We start from the raw sequence: 22,141 nt of genomic DNA on the forward strand, positions 1-22,141 counted from the left end.
CTGCCATCTCTGTTTTAAAATCAGGAACTATATAGCATTCTCATCATAGTCCTTATCTGAAAAGCCATCTTTCATATATTTTCAAATGTTCCACACTTCCTTTTCACAAGGTCCTGTTTGAACTACCGCTTTAAAATAGGTAATTTTGTCCCATTTTACTGATCGACAAATTGAGACTCAGCGTGATAGCACATTTCCCAAGAACACAACTCAGGGCAGCTGCTTAAGACTTATGGGATCTTGGGCAAATTATTTAACCTTTCTGAGTTTCCATATACTCAGGGATATTAAGACTAACTATCTTATATGAGCACTAAAATGCAGTAAAGAGCTTCACTGAGCACAGAGCCTGGCACATAATAAATGCTCAATAAACGTTAGGTAGCATAATATTCTTTAACTTGTGGACAATCCAGTTGCTAACAGGAATAATGGCTCAAACTCAAGTCTATGTGACATAAAAACCTATGTTGTCCTCTCCATGTCACCAGGCAGGGCTCTTCCAGATGACTTTATCCACTCACCTGGGCCAGACTGAACCATACTGGAAACTGAGGCAAAAGAAAAAGATCAGTAACACTGATCTATTTACTTAAAATTTATATTTTTTTATCATAGTTATTTTGCATTAGTTTTTATTTTTTTAACTATTGCCCAAAAATATGATTTTTCTTGATTACTGAGTTTTTTGGTACCCTCTTAAATTTTATGCCTGAGATGAATGCCTCACTCACCTCACCCTGGTGCAAGCCCCATTCACTGGTGGTTCCCGCACCGAAAGACCACCTGAGTTTACGGTATTGTAGTGAGATTCATTCTGAACCTCTTTAAGAAGTCCAGGTTAGTGCACTGACAATTGTTTGATGACTTCCCAAAGAAGTGTGAAATAATGTAATAACAGTATCCATTACTTGCAGCCACCACCACAGACTTGAGCTCTCTGCTCTATGTGGTATGCTTACATAGCTCGCACTGAGTAATTCCGGAATTAATCACTCCTTAAGCATCAAATTGTAAAAACGTGAAAAGCATGCAGTGAGCCAAAAGACAGCCTTCTTCATTTTATGGTGGAGATAAAAGGACTTTTCCATAGTCAGGCTCCTGTTGGCATCGGCCCGCAAAACGGTTTATGTGATGCTCTGCCGAGCAGGGCGCCCCACCTGCAGGGACCTTGCTGGCAGAACCAGTTTCAGCAGAGGAGAAAGAGCAGGGGGTTTAACAGTTGACTTTTTACCCTGATTTATTTCCCTGATCTGACACTGCCCCCCAACAGCACTGAATACACCAACAAGGTGAGTGAAAGGGGGAAATGCCAGCCATGACTGTGGAAAATGCCTTTCTCGGGGAGCATTGCCACCACACAAACACTGATGATGCAGCCTTTGCTGTAAGCCGGCTCGAGAAGAGTCTGGGTGTCTCTGCCTCTCCTGACTGTACAGAAACTTATCAAGAGGACAAAAGCAACGGGTCCAGTTTTTTAAATGGCTTTAGGAGACCTGGACAACCAACACAATTACTCCCTAATCCTGGCAAGGAAAACCCTCAGTCATTAATGTGTAATGTTCTTGACAGACAGTAGACATATTTTCGGTAAAATGGGGCATAGGGTTGTATTTGATAACATTTTATATTTATAATAATTTACTAAAATGTAGTTTCTGGTTAGATGATTTGGCAAAAAATAGAGATTCTCAAATGCAATCACCCATTCACAGGGACCTATGTAACTCGTGGTGACTTTCCATTGTTTAACAAACATTGTACTAGTTACCGCCTAAGCAGCATGTAAGAAATTTTGAAGGACTCCTTTATACCTATAATTTTTTACTATTAAAAATAATGTCAGAGTAACTTATATCAGACCAACTCTCTTGCTTAGAGATATAGACTCTAGACAAAATATAAAAGGTACTGAGGAGCAACCAAAAAACAAAAGCATTCAGAAACTGGAAGCAATATGAGCCTCATAAGAAGAAAAGCAAACGCTATGAAACATACATTTATACAGTGTATCTCCCTGAAGGTATCCCCCAATGCAGGTAACAGAAGAGGAATAGAATGCAGGCAGAAAATGGAAGTCTCCCTGGGCTGAGCAGTCAGAGGTATCTGAACTGTCAAAGCAGCAGGAATTGGAGGAGGAAGTATCCTAGGAAAGACAGAGAGGGCAGTGCTAAAATATGCGCACAGCTCCATTCGGGTCCTTAAATGGCTCCTGACTGTGTGTGAACACGGTGATACTTAGGGACCCAAGAGAAGGGCTGGATGGCTAAAAAGGCTGAGCACGATGGTTCTGGGTTCAGAGGTGTGAATTCAAGTCCTATCAAATTAGAGGGGCTTGGGAAACACTTCGAGCTTTCCACTGACCCCCCGCCACCAAAAAAAAAAAGGTCATATCTTGGGAGTAGGGGCCATATCGCAAGACTGAGACTTGACCTGTCAGACTAAGGGTAAAACAGACCCACCATTGCAAAGCCTAAAACCAAGTCTTCAGAGGTTCAAGGTGACCCTCCAGAAATGTAACGGCCTGCTAGAACAAGACTCAGCATTCTTTAGTGGTAGCTAAACTTTAACATGCACCACCCACAATGTCCAGTAAATAACAAAAATGACCATAGATGTGAAGTCGAGGAAAAATTGTACCCATAGTCAAGAGAAAGCATTGCTGATGGGAACACACCCAAAGACAAACCAGATGTTAACAACTGGCAGACAAGGACTTTAAATCATTATGATAAACATGTCTTAAAAATGCACATTTTGTGAATTTTACAAATCAGAGCCTCACCCACCCCCAGCCTACTGGTGAACTTGAGTTGCCCATGATTTTTAATAAAATTGGGATTTGGAATGGTTTGTATTTGAAAGCCTGAGACAAACAACTTGAAAGTGATTAATGACAGCTAAACTTAATTATATATTTACACCTCCCAGTAGGACAAGGGAGAGAATAAAATGTCTTACCTCTCTGTAGTGAGAGGGCTTTATTAAAAGCTGACAACAACTATTTAGGAGCAATAATTGAGTTTTATGCAAGATTACACAGGCTCTCCTCGTCTGGCATCCCAGCCTAACCACAGACGGATAGGGTACTTAGGCTGCAAACAGTGAGAAAAAAACAGTTGACTTGTGTACAAAACTAACCTTGAAAAGTACTTATCCTCATCTGTCAATGTGATCTTATCAAGGATTTCTATAATTTCTATAAACAGCCATTATATTTTAGCTGAATCAGTAGCATTATACTCTTTAAACAGAGAGTCAGATACCTTCTACTTTAAAACATTTTCCATTAATTTGAACCCCCACCACCCCCCACACCAGAAAAGAAATTTGGCTTCCACTTTCTTCTCCTAATCCACTAAGCAATCTTGTGAATAAAAAGATAATCATATGCCCTGCATGTCTGATGTAATTTTTATAAACCTCCTAAGTGTTCTAATATTTATTTACCATTTTGCGAAAATAATATTTACTGAACAAGCTGGATTACCTTCTTTCCCCAGGGAAAAACGCAAAGTTGGTGAAGATATACTGAATGGTCTGCTAAGTAGATGTTATCTTGGCTTTCAGTTTTGCTTAACGTTCTACGGAGGTTGGCATGGGACTGGGGGTGACTGACTTGGCCTCCCTGATATTGTCTGTGCCTTTCCTGTGTCCACTTATGTTGACACTGCCACTCCTGAAGATGCTGCTATTTCTTTTACTGAGGTAGAGAAACACTCTTTTTTCCCCAAGTTTTGTTGTTCATATTGGTCTCCCAAAAGAATGACCTCACCCATTTTTTTCCTGCTCCTGCCTTTCTCAGGGAGTTGGTTTCCCTCATGACAGGGTGGGAGACCATCTGAGGGACCCGCCCAGCACTGTATCCACAAACAACCCATCCCATCAACAATGAACAAGTCTCCAGGCACAGAACTCAGGCAGCTCCATTTTTCTCTTGGTCATTCACAGAGTAAGTCAGTTCCCTGTTCCCTAGCAGTGCTTCTTTCAAGATCTGGGGGTCACTTTGTCTCTCTCACCTTGGTTGGAGGGTTGGAGACTCGCAGCCCATAAATCTGTTTTCTCCCTAAAGGGACCCTTAGCATCCCCTCCTGGTAAGTGCTCAGAGATTGGCCTCCTCTAGAACCCTCTCTCCCCATGTCTGACTACAAATACATTGGCCAACACTTAGAGCCTCTCTGAAATTCTCCCTCCATAAGTCACCAAGATGAATTACCTCCAAATAGTTTAGAGGTAAACTAAATTGTATCTCTGTATAGTACAACGATCCTAGATATCATGTGAAGCAAATAAAACTCTCAGTGGAAAGAACCAGTGTCTTCTTATTTAAGACAAATACATTTTTTTTTAAATGTGAATGAGGATACTACTGGGCACCTTTCGGTTCAGGAAACACATTGTTGAGGACCAGCTACCTCCAGGCATTAACTACCCAAAACTGCAAGCCCAGGACCTCACCACCATCTAGCAGGAGAAACATATCAACAAACGATCATAATGTAATGGGTTAACTACCACGAGAGAGCTGAGTAATGGAATAAAGCAAGTAACTAAGGCACCAGATGCCAAAAAGGGACTAAACAAGATTTCAGTGGCTGATTCGAAGGTATTAAGTTCCTTTCCTTATTATCTCCAGTTGTGTTTCCATTCTTCGGAGGAGAATGCATCACATGTTTTTGGGGTGGGTTTTTTTTTCCAGCTAGAAAAACTAAGTGAGCAGCCCATGATCGGTTACATAAAAAAATTTCATTTCCAGTGTTATCTTTATTCCAATCCAAACAACCTATTGTGAAGCCTCACTATCATCACAGCTTAAAATATTTTCACTTTGGTGAAGAAAATTTTTTCTGACTTGGAAAAATCCTTGTTTATGACATTAAAGAACCTTAGCTCCTGGCCAGAATGGACTGGATGGGAGCAATGAAATATTCGATTAAATATCCAGGGGAGACACAAAAATGTGTTGGATAAACTCACTTAAAATGCTTACCAAGCAAACACCTGTACCAAAGCAAAGAATAAAAACACCCCGTAGAACTGTTAAAAAAAATAAATTTCTTAATATCAAATCTTCTTTTCCATGTCATAAACAGAATGGATACATGTTCCTAGTAAACACTGTCAATTGAGATAGAAGGAAAAAAAGGTCCCAAGAAATCTAGAGAAGCTACTGAGGAGATTATCTCACAGGCTTCCTCACACAAAAAGTACGGCTAGATCAGATGGTTCGAGAACAAGATGAGACACACTCCTGAGAACCAGCCCACACTGCCTGGGCCTGTTCCTTATCCTTATTCCCCTAAAGCCCCTAAGGACACTCACCCACACTGTCTGCTCCCCACCCCATCCCTATGGGTACGTGTGCCTCTTCTTCTAGTACAGTCTCTCAGAATTTTTACACGAGGAAAAATAAAGTTCCATGAGGCTATGATACTCATGTATGTTAGGCAGAATGAACGTGAGTATCTAAGTCTGGGAAATACAATCAATAATGTTCGTAAAGAATTTTTAGGGGGCCAGGTGGACTCGTGTCTTGTTAGGGAGATCACTTCATAGACGGTGTAGAGGCCTGACCACTGTACATCTGAAGCTGCTGTTGAATAATATTATATGTCAACTATAATTTAATACAGGTGGTGGAGTATAGTGTGGGAATGGAGTCAATGGAATTGTATGATATCGGGGGTGGGGGAGCAGTGCATGGGGAGGAGGGTTGTCACTTTGTGAGGATAACTATTACATTATTTTGTACACCTGAAACTAATAATAATAATAATAATAATAATAATAATAATAATAAAAGAAAGTACATTATCCAATGCACACATCAATAATTTTAGAGTAACACCATTTAGCTCACTTCAGTATTATCACAACTCTCAAAATAAATGGATGCTTTAACTTTTCAAAAAAAATAAAAAGTTAGTATCTATTTAGTTTGACTTAAAAACAAGATCATAGCTAACATGTTGAGGAGCAATTCTAAGGGTTTGCCTTAAACTGAAAAATGGAAGAGAAAGTCCTCAACATATATTAACTTGCTTAGTTAATTAAAAACTAGCTTAGTGATGAAAAAGACTCCCTGAAAAGTCTTTTTCTTAATGAAAAAGGTAACGATGAGATCATAAGTTCTTATTAGCCATTTATCTGACATCCACCTCCATCTTTTCTCATCCCTCCCAAGAACTCCATCAGAAAAGTTAGAGACAACAGTATCATTTCACAGAAGTCTTAAAAGTACAATACTAGCACTGAATCTTGTCCAGTGTCCCACTGAAGAAAAAAAATATACGAAGAAGAAAAAAACACAGAGAGAAACTTACTTGCAGTATCCTGTGCCGTTGTTGTAGGTAACACACGTTCCTTCATTGACACAGGGCTCATGGACGCCCCGACATTGCAACGCTAGAAGGAAACACAAACTCACATTAGAAACAAGTCACTACCTATGTGATCCTCAACCATCAAAGCAACGTTATCCAACCCGGGTCAACCTTCACGCCCATATCCAACCTGACCTGGGTTTCCCTTTAGAGTTTTCATCAGTTTCTGTTTTCTTTTGGCTTCAGGGGTCATAGAAGCATGGAAGTTCATCCCGAGACTCTTCCCACAATAACTGTTGTGTGGTCTTGAGTAATGCTTTACATCTCTGTGCCTCGATCACCCCAGCTGTTCCAACCTTCTCTCCCAACGATGCTAGGGAAACCCAAGCTATAATAGCCGTGCTATGCCATGAGCATTTTGGGATTTGGATACTTCAGATGAGTGATGTAAGGATTCAGCAATGCGTCATTAGGGAGGCCTGGGGAAATGCTAGGGTACCATGATACTAATGAATTACTTAAGCCTTCGAGGGAAGTTTCAGAACAAGCCACTTGAACAAACATCAACCATATTCATTCAACAAACTGTAGGTGAGAGCCTAGCATGTGCCAGGCATTATATTATATTAGGACCCTGAGGCAAAGGGAGAAATGAAATACATAGAGAAATAATTAAACATAATCTCTCACTGTAAGGGACTCTCACAAAGATGGGGGGTTAGACCGTGAACAGAGACTGTCGACAAGGGGGATCAAAGAAAGTGAAAAGTTCATTTTCTCCATACAGATAAAATAATAATTCTCCAATTCTTGAACCCCAGTTCCTTGATGAGGCAATGAAAAGGCACTTCACCACCCTAATCCGTCCCCAACACAGGCTACTCAGAAATAAACAGCAGTAGTAGAAAGTTTCATTGACTTCAGCCAAAAAAAGGAGGAAAGCGATCCAAAATCTGCCACTCACTTGCTGCATAATTACAATACCTTGATTGTTTGGCTTTCAGAATTGGAATTTTCATCACCAAAATGCTTATCATAATTCTAATAACAACGGGAAAGCCAACGCAGAAAGAAGCCTACTCAAATAATAAAAATCAAAATTGAAGTTCATGGGGCTTTTCTGGGGGATTACTAAGATGTCCGTCTCCTAGGATGGTTCACGTACAAATACCTGAAATGTTGAGCATTGAGAAGCCTCCACTTTGAGTTTCCTCTCGCCACACCACTCTGAAAAAACGGTGCGATACCAGAGGCTCTCGGCCTGCCCTTCCCGGGCATCAACGCCAGCTTCTTTCACAGCAGGACCCAGGCACACGCTGGACGTTAGAACAATTCCTCCATGAACGGTGACTGCATAAGAGCCCTGCATTTGCCTGTATTTGCAAGTGATGAACTATTTGACGACACGTTAACGGAAATCTCATCGCTGAAAATACTAACATTTAACAAACAGTAATACCAACAGCAACTAACACGTAGCACTTACTAATACCAGCTACTTGTTGTCTAAGCACTTTACATAGACTAATTCAATCTTCCCGACAACCCTGTAAAGTAGTTCGTTTCATTATACCCCTTCCACAGAAAGGATAAGTGACCTGCCTGTTGTCACACCAGTGAACTGATGAGCCAGAATTTGAACCGAGCGAGTCTGGATCCCACGAGAGTCTGAGCTCTTAACTACAGTGAAACACCGGTTCCCACTATCTGACATCTTTCATCTCAGGATGGGCAGATAGGGATTATTATACCCAGTTACTAGACAGTGAAGGCCGACAAGGTTAAGTGGCCTCCTCACAGGGCATCACGCCACTGGCTGCGGCAGTGCTGGGCCTGGGACCCAGGTCTCTCACTGTGTCCATCCCCATCTCCATGACCGCTGTTGGGGTCACACCAGCAGTTACCAGGCTGCAGCCCAAACAGACAGATGCAGGAAGAGGGTCATCTTGTTGTCCACATCCCACTTCCCTGTAGGGCTCAAATGCTCCCTCTTCCCACACTGATAAGCCCAATGCAACAACTATAATTAAAACAGTTAATGTCAGGTTATTTCCTCCATACCAAAGTTCTCAAACTGGTTTTTTCATTCTCTTCGGACACTTTTATTAGTTGCAATGAGCACTTCCTGACTTTTTTTCTTTTTTCTTTTTTTTTTAAAATAAAACAAGAAAACCTCTCAGTAGGAAAGACATGTCCTGTAGGCACGGCCAGCAGTGGGGGCCTCCCCCTGGAGGAATCCTAGTGCGGCGGGGGAGTCAGGAGACCCGAAATCCTGTCTACCCCCTCACTAGCTGTGCTACTACAAGCAAAGCACAGCCATGTCATGGGGGCTCGTTTCTCTACCTGTAAACCAAACTGGGATGAACTAAATGCTCCTAAAGGGCCCATGTGACCCAACAGCGACACCTCCTTCATTAAAAGTATAGGAATAGAAGGCCTGGGACCGGGAGAAATCTATCCCGGGGCAGAAGGACCCCGCTGCCCACCCAGGACTCAGAAAGCCATGGGTGCAAAAAAAAAAAAAATCACAGTCTGTTCCTATTAAGTGTCCTGGCAAATCATTACAGTGACAGGTTCAGAGAAATACAAACAACACAAAGTCAATATGTGGCAGCAATCAATCTAGCAAATAACTTTACAGCCTAGCCTAGGTGAACCAATCAAATTCAGGGACCAGGAGCAAGGTGGGCTCACAGGGCTAATAATTAATGCCGTTTGGCTGAGCGGCCGGGTCACGCTGCCTTGAACCTTTGACATTCACTAAGCCGCGGCCCTCCGGCGTCAGTGTGCATCAGAGTCATCTGGAGGGTTGGCGGGGCCCCACCCCCACAGGCTCTGGTTCAGTGGATGGAGGAGGCCTGGGAATCAGCATTCCTGACAGGTTCCCAGGTGGCGCTGATGCTACCGGTCTGAGGACCGTATTGAGAACAATTGTACTAAGACCCGTGTGTCCATGCTAAGGGACCCCCTAAGACTATATAAACCACGAGAGGTGTTGGACGACCTAGACGATAACATATTGCTTGAATAAACTAAAGAAAAATAAAATTTGAGACTCATGGCTTTGCTCAGGCGCTATTTCTAAACGAATGCTGTCATTGCTTGCTCTACAAGGAGAAGTTAAAACTGTTAACGCAAAGCCATGACGGCAACTGGGAAAGACCTCCTTTCAGAATTCAACTTACTTTTTCCCCAGTGGAAACCATATCGATTTAACAATGAAATTGAAAGCAGCTTTATATTTACAGAATAAAAAACAAAATACCCAATCATACCACAGTTGGAGAACTGATGTTTAAATCGATGTGGTAATAGACTCAGAGAAGCCAGTCACTCAAAAAGAAAGACTTCTTCCCAAATTTTCATCGTAAGCCACAAATGGCAGTCACTCAATAAATACTGGCTCACTGAAATCCATCTCTTATAGCGTGTGCGTGTGCGTGTGTGTGTGTGTGTGTGTGTGTGTGTGTGTGTACACACGTCCCCTCCCCCCAAAGAGGGCAAAAGCAAAGAGCAGCAGTGGACTTCAAGTTCATTGCTCCATCACACGGCAATGTGGCATAAAACCTAGAAGCCAATTTCTAATTTTCACAGGTTTTCTGTGCAACATATTTGGGGCCTAATCTTCTAATATTCAGAACATACAGAGCATCACTATGTGCGGTGCAGGCCCTGATGTCAGGGACACCATGGCTAATAGTTAAGACAGATAATAGATGAGTAAATAACAAAAGCCTTTCCGACAATGGTTAAGTAATAGATTCTGTTGGAAACAGAACCCAGGTATGGGGTACAAAGTCATCACAACGGCTGGAGGTGAAGGGACTTGCTTTAGAAAGGGCAACCAGGAAAGGCCTCTCTGAGGGGGTGCCTTTGCGCTAAGATTTAAATGGACAAGAAACATGAAACTATAAAGAGGAATCCCAGACAGAGGAAACAGCGCGTGTGCAGCCCTGAGATGGAACCGAGTCTGGCATTCCAGGTTCGAATGGCTACAGCTTATGAAGCAAGGGGGAAAGCAACAGGAGTCAGGCCAGGGAGGCAGGCAGGGGTTAGATGACGCCTTCGCTCTAAGATGACGGTAAACTACTGGGCTGCTTTACGCAAGGAACACAACACAATCAGATTGATGTTCGAAAAAAGTCATGACTGTACAACGTTCCCCGTGAGCGGCGTTTTTCTCCTTTCTTAGAGAAGCTGATTCAAGTCATCCCATTTTAGACTAGGCTGAAGACATCGACTTTCTCAGCTCCCCCAGAAGAGTATAGATTTTATTCTAATCACATCGAACTTCCCAGAAGCACCTCTTGCAACGTTGGGCACTCTGCCATGCTGTAATCTGCAATGGTTTTTCAGTTCTCACTCAATTCTCAGAATTTACTCTCAGTTTAGCTCCTGAAAAACCAGCGGAGAGGGCTAGGCAGAGCCTTCGCACAGTGCCGAGCTTGGCACTTTTTCTTCCTCCTTCCAGCCTAAACCCTCATGCCTGCCTTCAAGATGGCAGCCTGCCCCACCTGCCCAGGGTGACTTCCCACCACTTTGAATGCAGTCTCTTGCCTAAACAGATCACCACTGAACTCAGTTCCATGCCTCCACTTGTATCTTAGCTCCCTCAGATTGCTACTTCCCCTTTACATCTAAATTCTACTCATTCCTCGGAGGCCCAGCTCCCCTCCTGCCTCGCCCACAAAGCCTCCCCCTGCCCCCCGATGGCCCTGGTCCTCACGGGCCAACCCGACTCTTGGAACACTCATATCTCACAATTGAGCACTTCATTCCATACTGTCTTCTAACTCTGTCTGCTTTTCGCTTCTAAGTTCATAGAGGATAGAAAGCATTTCTTCTTTTCTGTCGATTTGAGGCAATATTGTTTAGTGGCTGAAAGCATAAGTTGCCGAAACCAGGATCTGGGTTTGGATTCTAGCTCCGTCATTTGCTATCTATCTCTGTGTCTTCTTTGTGCTTCGGTTTCTTCACCTGTGAAATAATGTCTCTCAGAGCCCTGGTAGGAGTTGACTGAATTACTACATTAAAGAGCCTAGAACGAGGCCTGATATGTAGTCAGAGCTCAAAAAATACTAGCTCACACAGTGGGTACTTCAATGCTTGGCAACTGACTGCATGGCAAACGATGCCTTTAGGGAAACTTGTTCCATCATTCCAACCCCAGTTGAAACAAACTGAGAAAGCTGGAAAAACAGAAGAGCCCTAGGCAATTTAGGATGTAATATCAATAAGTGGAAGAAATTCTTCCCAGTTGGCACTAGTAAGGTCTAATAAAAGGCATGCTGCAATACTATTACAAAAAACCAAAGGTCACGGGTCGCTGCTCCTTAAAAAAAAAAAAAAAAAAGTATAGCACTGCAGGCCTAAGAAGTGATTCACTAAAGGTAAAATAAACACTACATATGAGCAAAAACGTCACTCGGTTTTAATACAGTTCTGTGAATATTTGTTGAACAGCTACTGTGAGCATGGCCCTCTACTAGGCATTGCAGGAAAATCAAACAGGGATAAAACAATTCCTAGCCTCACGGTCTATACAGTCTTAATGGAGGGAAGTTAGGAATAGGGGCAGAGGGAATGTGTCCAAATGACTCTAATATGAATAAAATAAAAATTGCTTTTATTACATACCTTTACCAGACCCTCTTACTACCCATCTCAGAATCACTCCAGAAAGAACCTTTAAGAAATACTTTAACCCTTGTTGAGCACTAGGTATAACTCAGTCCAGACAAGATTCTAGTGCGTATTCAAGTTCATCGGCCTCATTTGTATAAACAGGCAAGACCCTCCACCAGCAAAAAGATTACGACTCACTTTACTGCAGTGCTCTGGAACCGAACCCGCCATATCTCCCCATTTGCCTGTAAACATGGCTGCAAACAGCAGACCAAGCTGTCACTGATGTTAACCAGTTCCAAGGCCTCAAGAAACGTGCCCATGTAGGGACAGGCCCAAGGTATCCAAACTCGATGGAATCTTCCTTAAATTTTCCTCTAGGCAGGTACCTAGGTTTTCGGGGGCTTTTCAGCATCACGCCAACGACTGGCTTAAAAGCCTCCCTTTGTTTTAGGAATCTCTAACAAGAGTAATTAAGTCTGTACCCCAGCAGGTGTAATCAGAGCAGCCCTCAACGTGATTCACTTGTTGCATTAACATGTAATCGTTTTAAATTGGCATCACTTGTTGCTTTGTAGGCTCTTCAAATAAGCCTCTGTTGTCTGCCTCATGTGATTTTTTTTTCATGCCCTGCTCCCTCTGTCTGCAGTGTGGTATCTGTGTTTGCATCCCCTGCTCGCTCAAAGGACATGTCAGTGAAGGGTCCGGGTTCCTAAAATATGTGAAGAGGGGGTAGACAGGGCCCTTTTAATGTTCTCTTCAACGTTTATGCAAATTTCAAGAAGCAGCATTTGGGAAAGATGAAGCCTGAGTTTTTGCCCTAGGACTTCAGCTGTGGCCGGCACATGGTGTCTGGAGGAGGCTCAGGAAAATGAACAAAGCCCAGTTTTCTAAAATGACTGCTTGCATTATTACCCAAAATAGGAGAATTGAGGGCAGACAGGCAGACATCAGGGATTTGCAATAATTCTTGTAGCACCCGGCAATTTCAAACAACAAAGCTTTCATTAAAATTTTTTACTCCAATTTTTTGGGATCAAGCCATGAAAAAAAAAAATCCAAACAAACAAAAGTACAGAAGCTTCAAGTCCCAAGTGGTACAATGAAATGAAAACAAAGTGGAGAAACATCTGTCTTTCTCCTTGAAATTCATCTTGATTAAAAAGGCAAGGAAATGCAACAAGGGAGATACCAATTTTATTTTTCTGGTAATGTTCTGAGAACTTCTATGCCCTTTAGAGATATTATCTCATAGAAAATGTGTTTCCTACTTATAAGGTGCTATTACCAGACCCACGGATTATTAAGGCTTAGGCTATAGGGTTCATGGCAAAATAATTACTACTTTTCAAAAACAGGTATGCCTTGATTTAAGAAGCTATAAGCAACCAAAACTGAAGTTATAAATAATATAGGGGTACTTTTGACATTACTAATAGAATTTTTTTGTTTTATAAAGATATGCATCCCAGTGAGTACATGATCATGATTGGCTCATCCTGGATATGTGGAACCTTAGCCCAGTGCCTGGACCACGGCAGGTACACTCAGTACTCATAAGAGAGCCAGTGAGCTAATTCTGTGACTACGACAAGGCCTGTGAACCAACTCAACAATCAGTGTGTGTGTTTAGAATGTTCTAAGGCTCCAACTTTAATAAACACTGGGCCACCCAAATGTGACTGTGCCTGTTCATCCTGATTTCATTTTGTGTAAAGACTAGAAAAGGAAAATGAGAAATACAAAGTTGAGAAAGTGGAACTGTACTTGTCTAATCTGCACAAAACTAAAACATCTTTGGAAGTTCCTGCCTTCAAATTTGCATGAATGAAGACACACCCTCCCCCACCCTTCCCCATGAATCTTAAACCATGTGTAATTATGGTAAGAATTGATTAAAATGGGTTGGATGGAAGCCCAAATAATTTACATCTAAATGGAAAATGTGGAAAACAATAACAAAAATTCCAAGTGAACGGTGAGCTAAGGCAGTATATTTTTCTTGTCCAGTACCACTTTCCTAGTGAGTAGCTCACTGATCTACAGCCATAGAACAATAGGCACCCATCTGAGCCAAACCAGCCCCAATGTATTCCTTCGCTATAAGTTATCCAACCCCTTGTAAAATGACACTGACCAAAATAATTCCAGGGTTTACATACCCAAAAGGTTCAGGATCTTGGGGTAATAAAACCCAACAGAGGGGAAGAAGCTATGTCATATGGGGAAGTTCTGTTCTTCTCTTCACAAAGGGCTATGTATTTGTGTACTACTTAGTGGTCAAAAAAAAAAAAAAGAAAAGCCAAGCCGAGGTGTTAGTCCATTGTATTCTCTTGTATCTTCTATTATCTCTTCTGTTCTATGAGCTGTATCTGTTCTGTTATCAGAGATAAATTCTGCCTGTCACCAATTTCCTGTGCTTTTAGTAAAAGCTCCCTTTTTGAAGACTATTTTGTTAAGTACAGCTTCATCTTTTTTTTTTGAGCCCTTAATTTTAAATACATGCTTTTAAGTACCCTTGCTGGAAAAGAATTTTATAAATATATATAATCTTGTTGTTACCCACCCAAAAGAAACAAAGTGTTCTTTTAGCTTGAATTGTTTGGAACGCTTTTTAAATGGGGTAGACAATTTCTATTGTCTGTTAGCTTAGAGTAGACCCCAGGAAAGAAAGAATAAGTTACAAAATTATTGTTGAAAATGAACATGGAAAAACCTAAGAGGGTTATATGTTATTATATAAAATCATGGACTCTTCCCAAAACCAAATAGGGGAAATCCAGAGAAGAGACTCAGATTTCCCACAGGCATCCTTCCCCACAGCCTTTTTAAGAAAGCCTCAGTTGGTGGCAATGAAAGCTACGCATAAAAACAGACACCAGGGCGTCATAATCAACATGCTATGCTAATGGCTGAAAGGAGGGCTGAGTCCTACATAAAGGCCCACACGTGTGTAATTGTTCTGAAGGCAGGGTTTGCAGAAGCTCAACATTTGGGTTATTTCTATATTATTATCTGGGTCACAGAGGTTCTATACCTTCAGCTAAAAACAAACTTTATTCACCTGTGGACAATATTCAACTCCAAATTCCTACACACCTCACTAAGAACTGTCTAAACCCAAGAGCTCAACAGGTCCTAAACCCTGGGCTCACACCCAGAATACTCCAGATAAGCAGAGAAACCAGCCTTGAGAAGGAAATATCTGACTCTGGAAATGGCAAATGCATATTGTCCCCATTTCTAGAGGACTCGCCTGGGGCAACAACCTTGGAACAAAGGGTGGAAGATAGAAGAAAAACATCAAATTTTTGTTTAATATCAAGGGGAGAAGAAAATATAAAACATAGCCCCAAACTTTAATTTTTATTTAGTTTTGTTTTCAATTGCTCCCTTCTTTTAATTCGTTTCTTCAAACACAAATCAATGCCAACTTACACCAACATAACTTGGGCCCAATGGTCAACATAAAAAAAAAATAATATAATAATGTATACTTGAAGATAGTAGATGAAGAGCTGATCATTTCAATGTTCAGTTGATTCCTCATAAAAACCCAGTTCTCCAACCCCATTAATGTTTCAGCTACTCATACTGTACTGTGAGTTTAAGCAAGAATTTATCTCTATGACTATTTAGATTTCTGTGAAGTTGTAACAGTCATTTTAATAAAAACCACCCAACTCACTAATAGTCAACAATCTGTTTTGCAAATGCTCACGTCCGTTCTTGCTCATCCAAGTGGTGTTGGATGAGCAAAGAAAAGCAGCAAAGACAGAAAATCTGTAGACGTCAATTAATGAGCATATCAAACCTTAAACTTTCCATGTTTGCATCTTTGACAAGGGAGGAGGTCTAGGTTTGCCCATTTGCAGCAACACCTGATTTGGCAAACCCAAAAGTTACATTGCCTTGGACAAAGGTTTTTTTGGGGTCTAGAGAGGCCAAAAGACATCTCTTGTTTCATCTTCAGCCCAGAGTTCTCAGAAAGAGCAACAGAAATTACCTATAAGCTCCAATATATTAAATTAAAATGGGGGAGTGGGAGAAGTGGTAAATCCTATGAGGTGTTGACTTTCTGGAGCTAGTTGCTTAAAAAAAAGAAAAAAACAAGAACAGATGAGCTCGCCCACCACCCATTTTGTCTGCTTCGCTGCCACTCTTCCTGCCCGGCAGCCCAAGGGAATTCCAGCAAGAGGCAGATTGTGGACCTGGCAGCCCCCGCCCAAGGTCTTCTCCACCTAGCTGCAGCCCACAGGGATGCCGGGCACATGGTACATGCTTGGAAAAATGCGTGCCAAGCCAAACTGTCGAAGGAGCAGGCCAAGAGTTTTCCAACTCCCTCCAAGGGAACATAAACAACTCCTTGATCTCCCACAAAAGAAGACAGAAGTAAAATCGTCAAGATGATAGTTCATTCTAGCGTTTTAAGGTCACGATGACCTGGCTGAGGAGATATTTTCATCTCTCCTGTTTATCACTCTTAAAATATTCTCCTCAATGAAAATCCACTTCATCTTGGGGACCTGGGAGTGACACCCATGTTAAACAAGAGGGATTTACCGAGGGAGTTCTACCAGTTACACCACTCCAGGCTCGGTGGGAATGTCCTTCCCACCATCACCTCATCACTTTAGCAGGATTAAGTCCCTTGGAAAACCAGTATGAAAGCTAGGGGCCCTCAGATGCAGGAAAGAGACAAAGGGTTTCGTGAATGTGGTTATTAGTGTAATGTGAGTGATTAAATAACAGTTCTCCTCCCCACCAAAACACACATTACCTCATCGAAAATATTAAAACCGAGGCGGCATTGTAATCACTTTGGCTATTGGCCTGAACATGTTACCATAGGAAGTTTCAAATACGCTACGTTTTATATTAAAAATATCAAGGGAATCAAGTGCCCTCCTCTTCATGTCATCAGCCTTTAGAATGTTAAGTAGAACAAGTTTGTAAATTAGTGCATAGTGAGCGCCTGTCTGCCCATCCACCTCCACAGAAAATAACCCCAAATCCTTCCAAAGACGCAATGCGTTCCCCTCAAGGAGTAACTCTAATGACGCGAGTGTCAGTCATCTGCTGAATTAGTTGGCTGGTCACTGCCCTTCCAGGAAAGTAAGACTAGCAAGCATCTACGCTACCTAAAGATGGAACTGGTGCTGATTTGGCAACAAGTATGGAAGCCTAGCACCCCAGCTTCCAATGCACAGGGATTTTCAGCTGGTTTCCATCCACGCCCCCACCCAAACCTACAAACACTCAAGGGCCAAATGTGAACACTGTGGCCAGACACATCAGAAAGTCAGTTCACAGTCCTGAAGAGGGGACTGTACCCAGGTCAACTGGCCAAAGACCAGGTATCATAACAGTGCCTTCATCATTTATAAACAGTTTTATACAATGATCTAATTTGACCCCCATAACAACCCCATGAGGCATGCAAATTGGTATCAGTACCATCTTACAGAAGAGGAAACTGCAACCCAAAGAAATAAGGGACTTGCCCAAAGTCATTCAAGTCGAGATGGCCAAACGAGGACTTGAACTCAAGTCTCTCGCCCACTAGTCCGGCATCCTTTCATTCACTACATCTGTTGAGGCGCAGTCAGAAAAACCTGATATCCACCCAAACTTTCAAATCTCCATAATATACATGTGTGACTGTACCAGTCTCGTGTAGATAAGCACCCACGCACCAGCTATGTACATAAAAAAACACTGATGCCAAGATCAGCTAGTGACCACATGCTTGTCAAAAACAAAACCGAGCCTGAGTTCCCAGGACAAGAGGGGCCACCAGCGCTGCATGTCAGAACTACGCTTCACAAACATGCCCTAATAAGGACTGACATCCATTCATTAGTATCACTCCTACCTCCACAACAAAAGAACCCCACTTTTGAAAACGTGCCAACTCTAGAATTCAATCTACTGCTGTGTATTATTTCTCAGGAAAAACACAAAAACCAACTACCCTGTGAGGTAAAAGCATGGGTGAAATTTTATAGAGTTCTTCCTTTGTAAAACTGTAACTAGATACCATGTCTTCTCATAGAGTAGCATCACGGACGCAAAAGGAAATTACGGAACCAGATCATAAGAATGATCACAACTTATCTTGACAAGATTTTACTTAAAAGGATTGCAGCCCTTTTAAGAGTGAGCCACCCATCACCATTTGATCAAGCAATTTAATTGATCAGAAATAAATCCCTCCAAAGAATCCATCTGCAGTTAAGTCGGTGAGAGCTGAACCACTGAACAGGAAAAGTGTGGCCTGCTACTCAGAGAAGGCGGTAATAACAAATGTGGTAAACCAAGAATGCCATAAGAGATAGAATATTTTCTTCATCTGGTCTGGTTTTCTCCGATTAAAGGAATCAGCTGAGAGGGGCAAAAAAGACAAAAACTCACCTTCCCAAACCAAGAAATAAACTATCCAGACACATACCGCTAATGAAACTAGGTCCCACTAAAGCAAGCCTCAGACAGCTCACAGCTCTATTTTTCCACAAGGCTGAGCATTCTAGACTCTTCTTCCAAAGCCAAAAGGATAAATTTCATCACTATAGTTTGATACACTGTTCCATAAAACACCACCTTACTTCATGTGCATACCACTTAAGTACTGTAGAAAATGATGACGTGCTAAAATAGATGACTTTTCTGTTTCCTTCTGACATTTTTTTTTTAAGATTTTATTGGGGAATTGGGGAAGGGGAACAGACAAGTTGCTGTCATCTTGTTCTTCAGTCTTGTTGTGGAGGACGTCGCTTCATTGGCCCATGTTGGTATTATCATTGCGCTCTTCCTGGATGAGGCAGATAGGTCACCGGCCACTGGACAGCGGCTCACGGCGGCTCTTGACAGCTCATGCTGGCTGCCGGCCACTCACGGTAGCTTATGACAGACCACTGCAGCTTTACTGCAGCCTACGCTGTCACCGGCGACTCACAGCATCCCAGCTCCAAGTCGAGCTGCTGTTCACCATCTTAGCTGTAGAGGGTGCAGCATCATTGGCCCTAATGTGGGATCCGAACCGGGGTCCTGCTGCTTGGAGCTGGCGTCCCAAGCCAACTCTTAACCAACGTGCCACTCGGCCGGCCCTCCTTATGACATTTTTAAAAGGGTATTTGACACCATAGACCAACCCTGGTCATAAATTGGTGGATGAATTCAAAATAAAGTTTCCAACTACCATCGGTCTATAATAAATAATATGCTCTCTAGTTCAGGAAATCTGATGACAGAAATCTAAGGAGAAAAAAATGGATTTTTGAAACGTCTCAGGCAAAAAAGGAAAAAAAAAACCTAAATGGCTATAATTGAGAAAGAAAGGAAACAAGAAACTTCCTTTTTTTGCATCTAAGCCCCACTTCTGAAACAACAGCTGTCTTTGCTCAGCTGGAGGAAAACCACAGGACTTGGAATAACTCACTTAATGTACTGTCCCTCCTCTGTTAAAGTGACACTGTGGACTCACCCTCAGTAGGACATGTGCTTGGTTTAACTTGTTTTTCCAGTAACAGTAATGAACGAATCTGCTCTAATATGGAAATGATTTGCATCCTCACAACTGAAAAAAAAACACCATGCAGGTACTTGGAAATACCTACAGATGTGGGATACATGTTCCTGCTGTGGAGCCAGGGTAAGTTTTCGCCCTCTCTGTAATTTATTTACCTGCAGCCTCTCCACAAATGATGACCAGTGCTAATCTTTTTTGTTTCATTACAAAAACGGAGTTTCTTCTAATGACCAAAATAATCTTTCACTGCCATGTACTCAGTGTATCTTTGTCTTAGCTAATCCTTATCGTCCTGGGCTTCCCAACTCTGAAATGAAATGAACTGATGTCTTTTCTTTCCTCCTGATGACAAGCCTTGCTTAACTCCGGATTAAGCAACTCCGGGTTACTACAGACGGTTGACAACGAATCAACAGCCCCTGCAAGCGACCAGCATCACTGGACAGCTTTCCATGGGAAAGTGGTCCATTCTCCATCCTATGGCTCTGTCAGTTCTAGTTTGCTCTCTAGTTCAGGCCAGAAGAATGATTTAAAAATCAGCAGACATTTACGAAGCCCTCACATGGATTATGAAGCAGGTTAAGCACGCTAATGTGGGGAGGGAAGGCTTAATGACATCAAACGAGGGTTCTGCCCCAGCGTAGGCCATGAAAAGGAAACGTGTTTGTTCTCCTCAGATCAAAAGCAGCATTCTTTCTCAAGGAGAGAGTCAATGTAATTCACATATATCCACCATTCTCATTTCTTCTACGCTGGAAAGATAGCTTTTTAATTCAAAGTTTCAATTCACAAACTAGGGTGCAGAGGACATTGGAAAAATATTGGGAGTAAAAAATAATCTATCTAATGAGAGTCAATAGCTTTGACACTGAACACTTCAGTTCATTCTGGACCAGTGGTCTGCAAAATGAGATGTGTGTGTCCCAGAGGTGGGGGGATGCAAAACCATCCCCTGCAGGGTACCAGAAAGATGTTTAAAACCTCTACCTATCTACAGTCTAACAAACATTTACCATATTTCCCCATGTATAAGATGCACTTTAATTTTGGGGCCCAAAATCTGAAAAAAATGTATTACATAAAGTTATTGAACTCAAGTTTTATTCATCATAAAATTCATACAACTCCTCATCACTGGCGGGAAATGAAAGTAAAAAAATCTACAACTACTGTATAAGACACACCCAGTATTTAGGCTCCAAATTTTTCCAAAAAGGGTGTGTCTTATACATGGGGAAATATGGTAATCACACTTTACTGAGCATTAACATACGCATGTATGGTTTCTTTGTTGTACATGTATATAATTTATAACTATTTATTTATTTACTTGGAGGAGAGGGTCCATGCTCAGAAAACATTTTCCTTGGGGCATACATTTGTTTTTAAAGTTTAGAGGTTCTTGTTTTATCCCTGCAATACACAAACTAGGACACACACAGCCCTAGGGGTACACAGCCATTGGTGGGAAATGCAAAGAGACTGGATAAACTTGGTACATGTGCCTGGTGTCTCTATGTCATTTGCTCTAGGGTGAGTGACAGCCACTCTTTTATGCAATCAGGTGCTTTGGAAGACAACTATGGCAACATGTCTTACAGTAGAAAGGACCACACAGAAGGATGACCAAGCCTCCATGCCTGCCTCTCTATCACCTAGCCATCTAACCCAAGGCTAATCGCTTCAGTCTTCGGGCCTTTTAGGCTCCTTCTCACTCGAATTTTAGGATTCACACGTTAAGGTTTTCATCCCACCTTTACTTGCTTCTACATGACACTCTTCTAACTATTGGGTTGTTGAAAAAGTCATGACGTATTTTTTCTATGTTTTTCCTTGCAAAAATGCGCCATGACTTTTCCGACAACACCTATAGAATGCATTAGCCTGTCCTCCCCACCAATCTCAAGTCTTGCCTCCCTCCCTGACGAAGCCTGCCGTTGAAGTCCCTCAGCTTCCGCGGACTGTGTGTACGATGCTAAAGGGCCTGGAAGAGTTCATAAGTGTTCTCAGGTGATTTCCAAGTGTCCCCCAGTAGTCCTGGACTATGAAGTCCTTGGTGTAAAGTGTCAGGGCAGCATTCTGCATGGGGCACCAACATATATCATCACCTGATCACGCTGATGACCCATAGCCCTGACCCTGGTGCAAATCAGCAAAACCCCTAATTTAAGGGGGACAGAAACAGGAATTTAAATTACCCACCTAATGAAGGTATATAGTTTGGCACAAGAAAGTGAAGTGGAGAGCATGCCTGGGTATGCCAGGCTATGAGGAAAATCACTCTAGAAGCAGCAGAAACAAAACGAGGAAGTGGGGACAGCATAGAGGAGTGTTAACTCACTAATAGGATGCCCTCTCTCACTCAAAACAGCTGAGTTCACATCCCAGCCATTGCCACCCTGTCAAAATATGTACTTATTGAAGGAGTTAATATATGAACCGTGTTTATAGCCCAGCACTGTTAGTCTAATAAATATGATTATCCTCACCCCATCAAGCACACCAGAACCAACAGGAGGAATGTCACATCTTTATCTGCAGACTTTGGGGACTCCATGGCAGAATTTCCACCTACCCAGAGCAGACTGAGATTCAACTTCCCTTTTCAGGTTTTGTCAACATCTCTAACGGTTCCATGGCATATTTCCCATCACATGGAAAGATA

At 42.1% G+C, this 22,141-nt stretch overlaps 1 protein-coding gene across 1 annotated transcript in view; it reads right to left on the minus strand.

Moving 5' to 3' along the window:
* The window catches only part of NOTCH2 (notch receptor 2), a 154,649-nt gene that overhangs the window by 108,694 nt on the left and 23,814 nt on the right, over positions 1 to 22,141 (minus strand). The window contains exon 2 of the mRNA XM_019655820.1: positions 6,324 to 6,405. Within this exon, the coding sequence (XP_019511365.1) occupies positions 6,324 to 6,405 (82 nt within the window). The remainder of the gene's footprint in view (positions 1 to 6,323; positions 6,406 to 22,141) is intronic.

The sequence above is a fragment of the Hipposideros armiger genome, unplaced genomic scaffold (genome assembly GCF_001890085.2).
Source record: "Hipposideros armiger isolate ML-2016 unplaced genomic scaffold, ASM189008v1 scaffold_247, whole genome shotgun sequence".
In the NCBI taxonomy this organism is placed as follows: domain Eukaryota; kingdom Metazoa; phylum Chordata; class Mammalia; order Chiroptera; family Hipposideridae; genus Hipposideros; species Hipposideros armiger.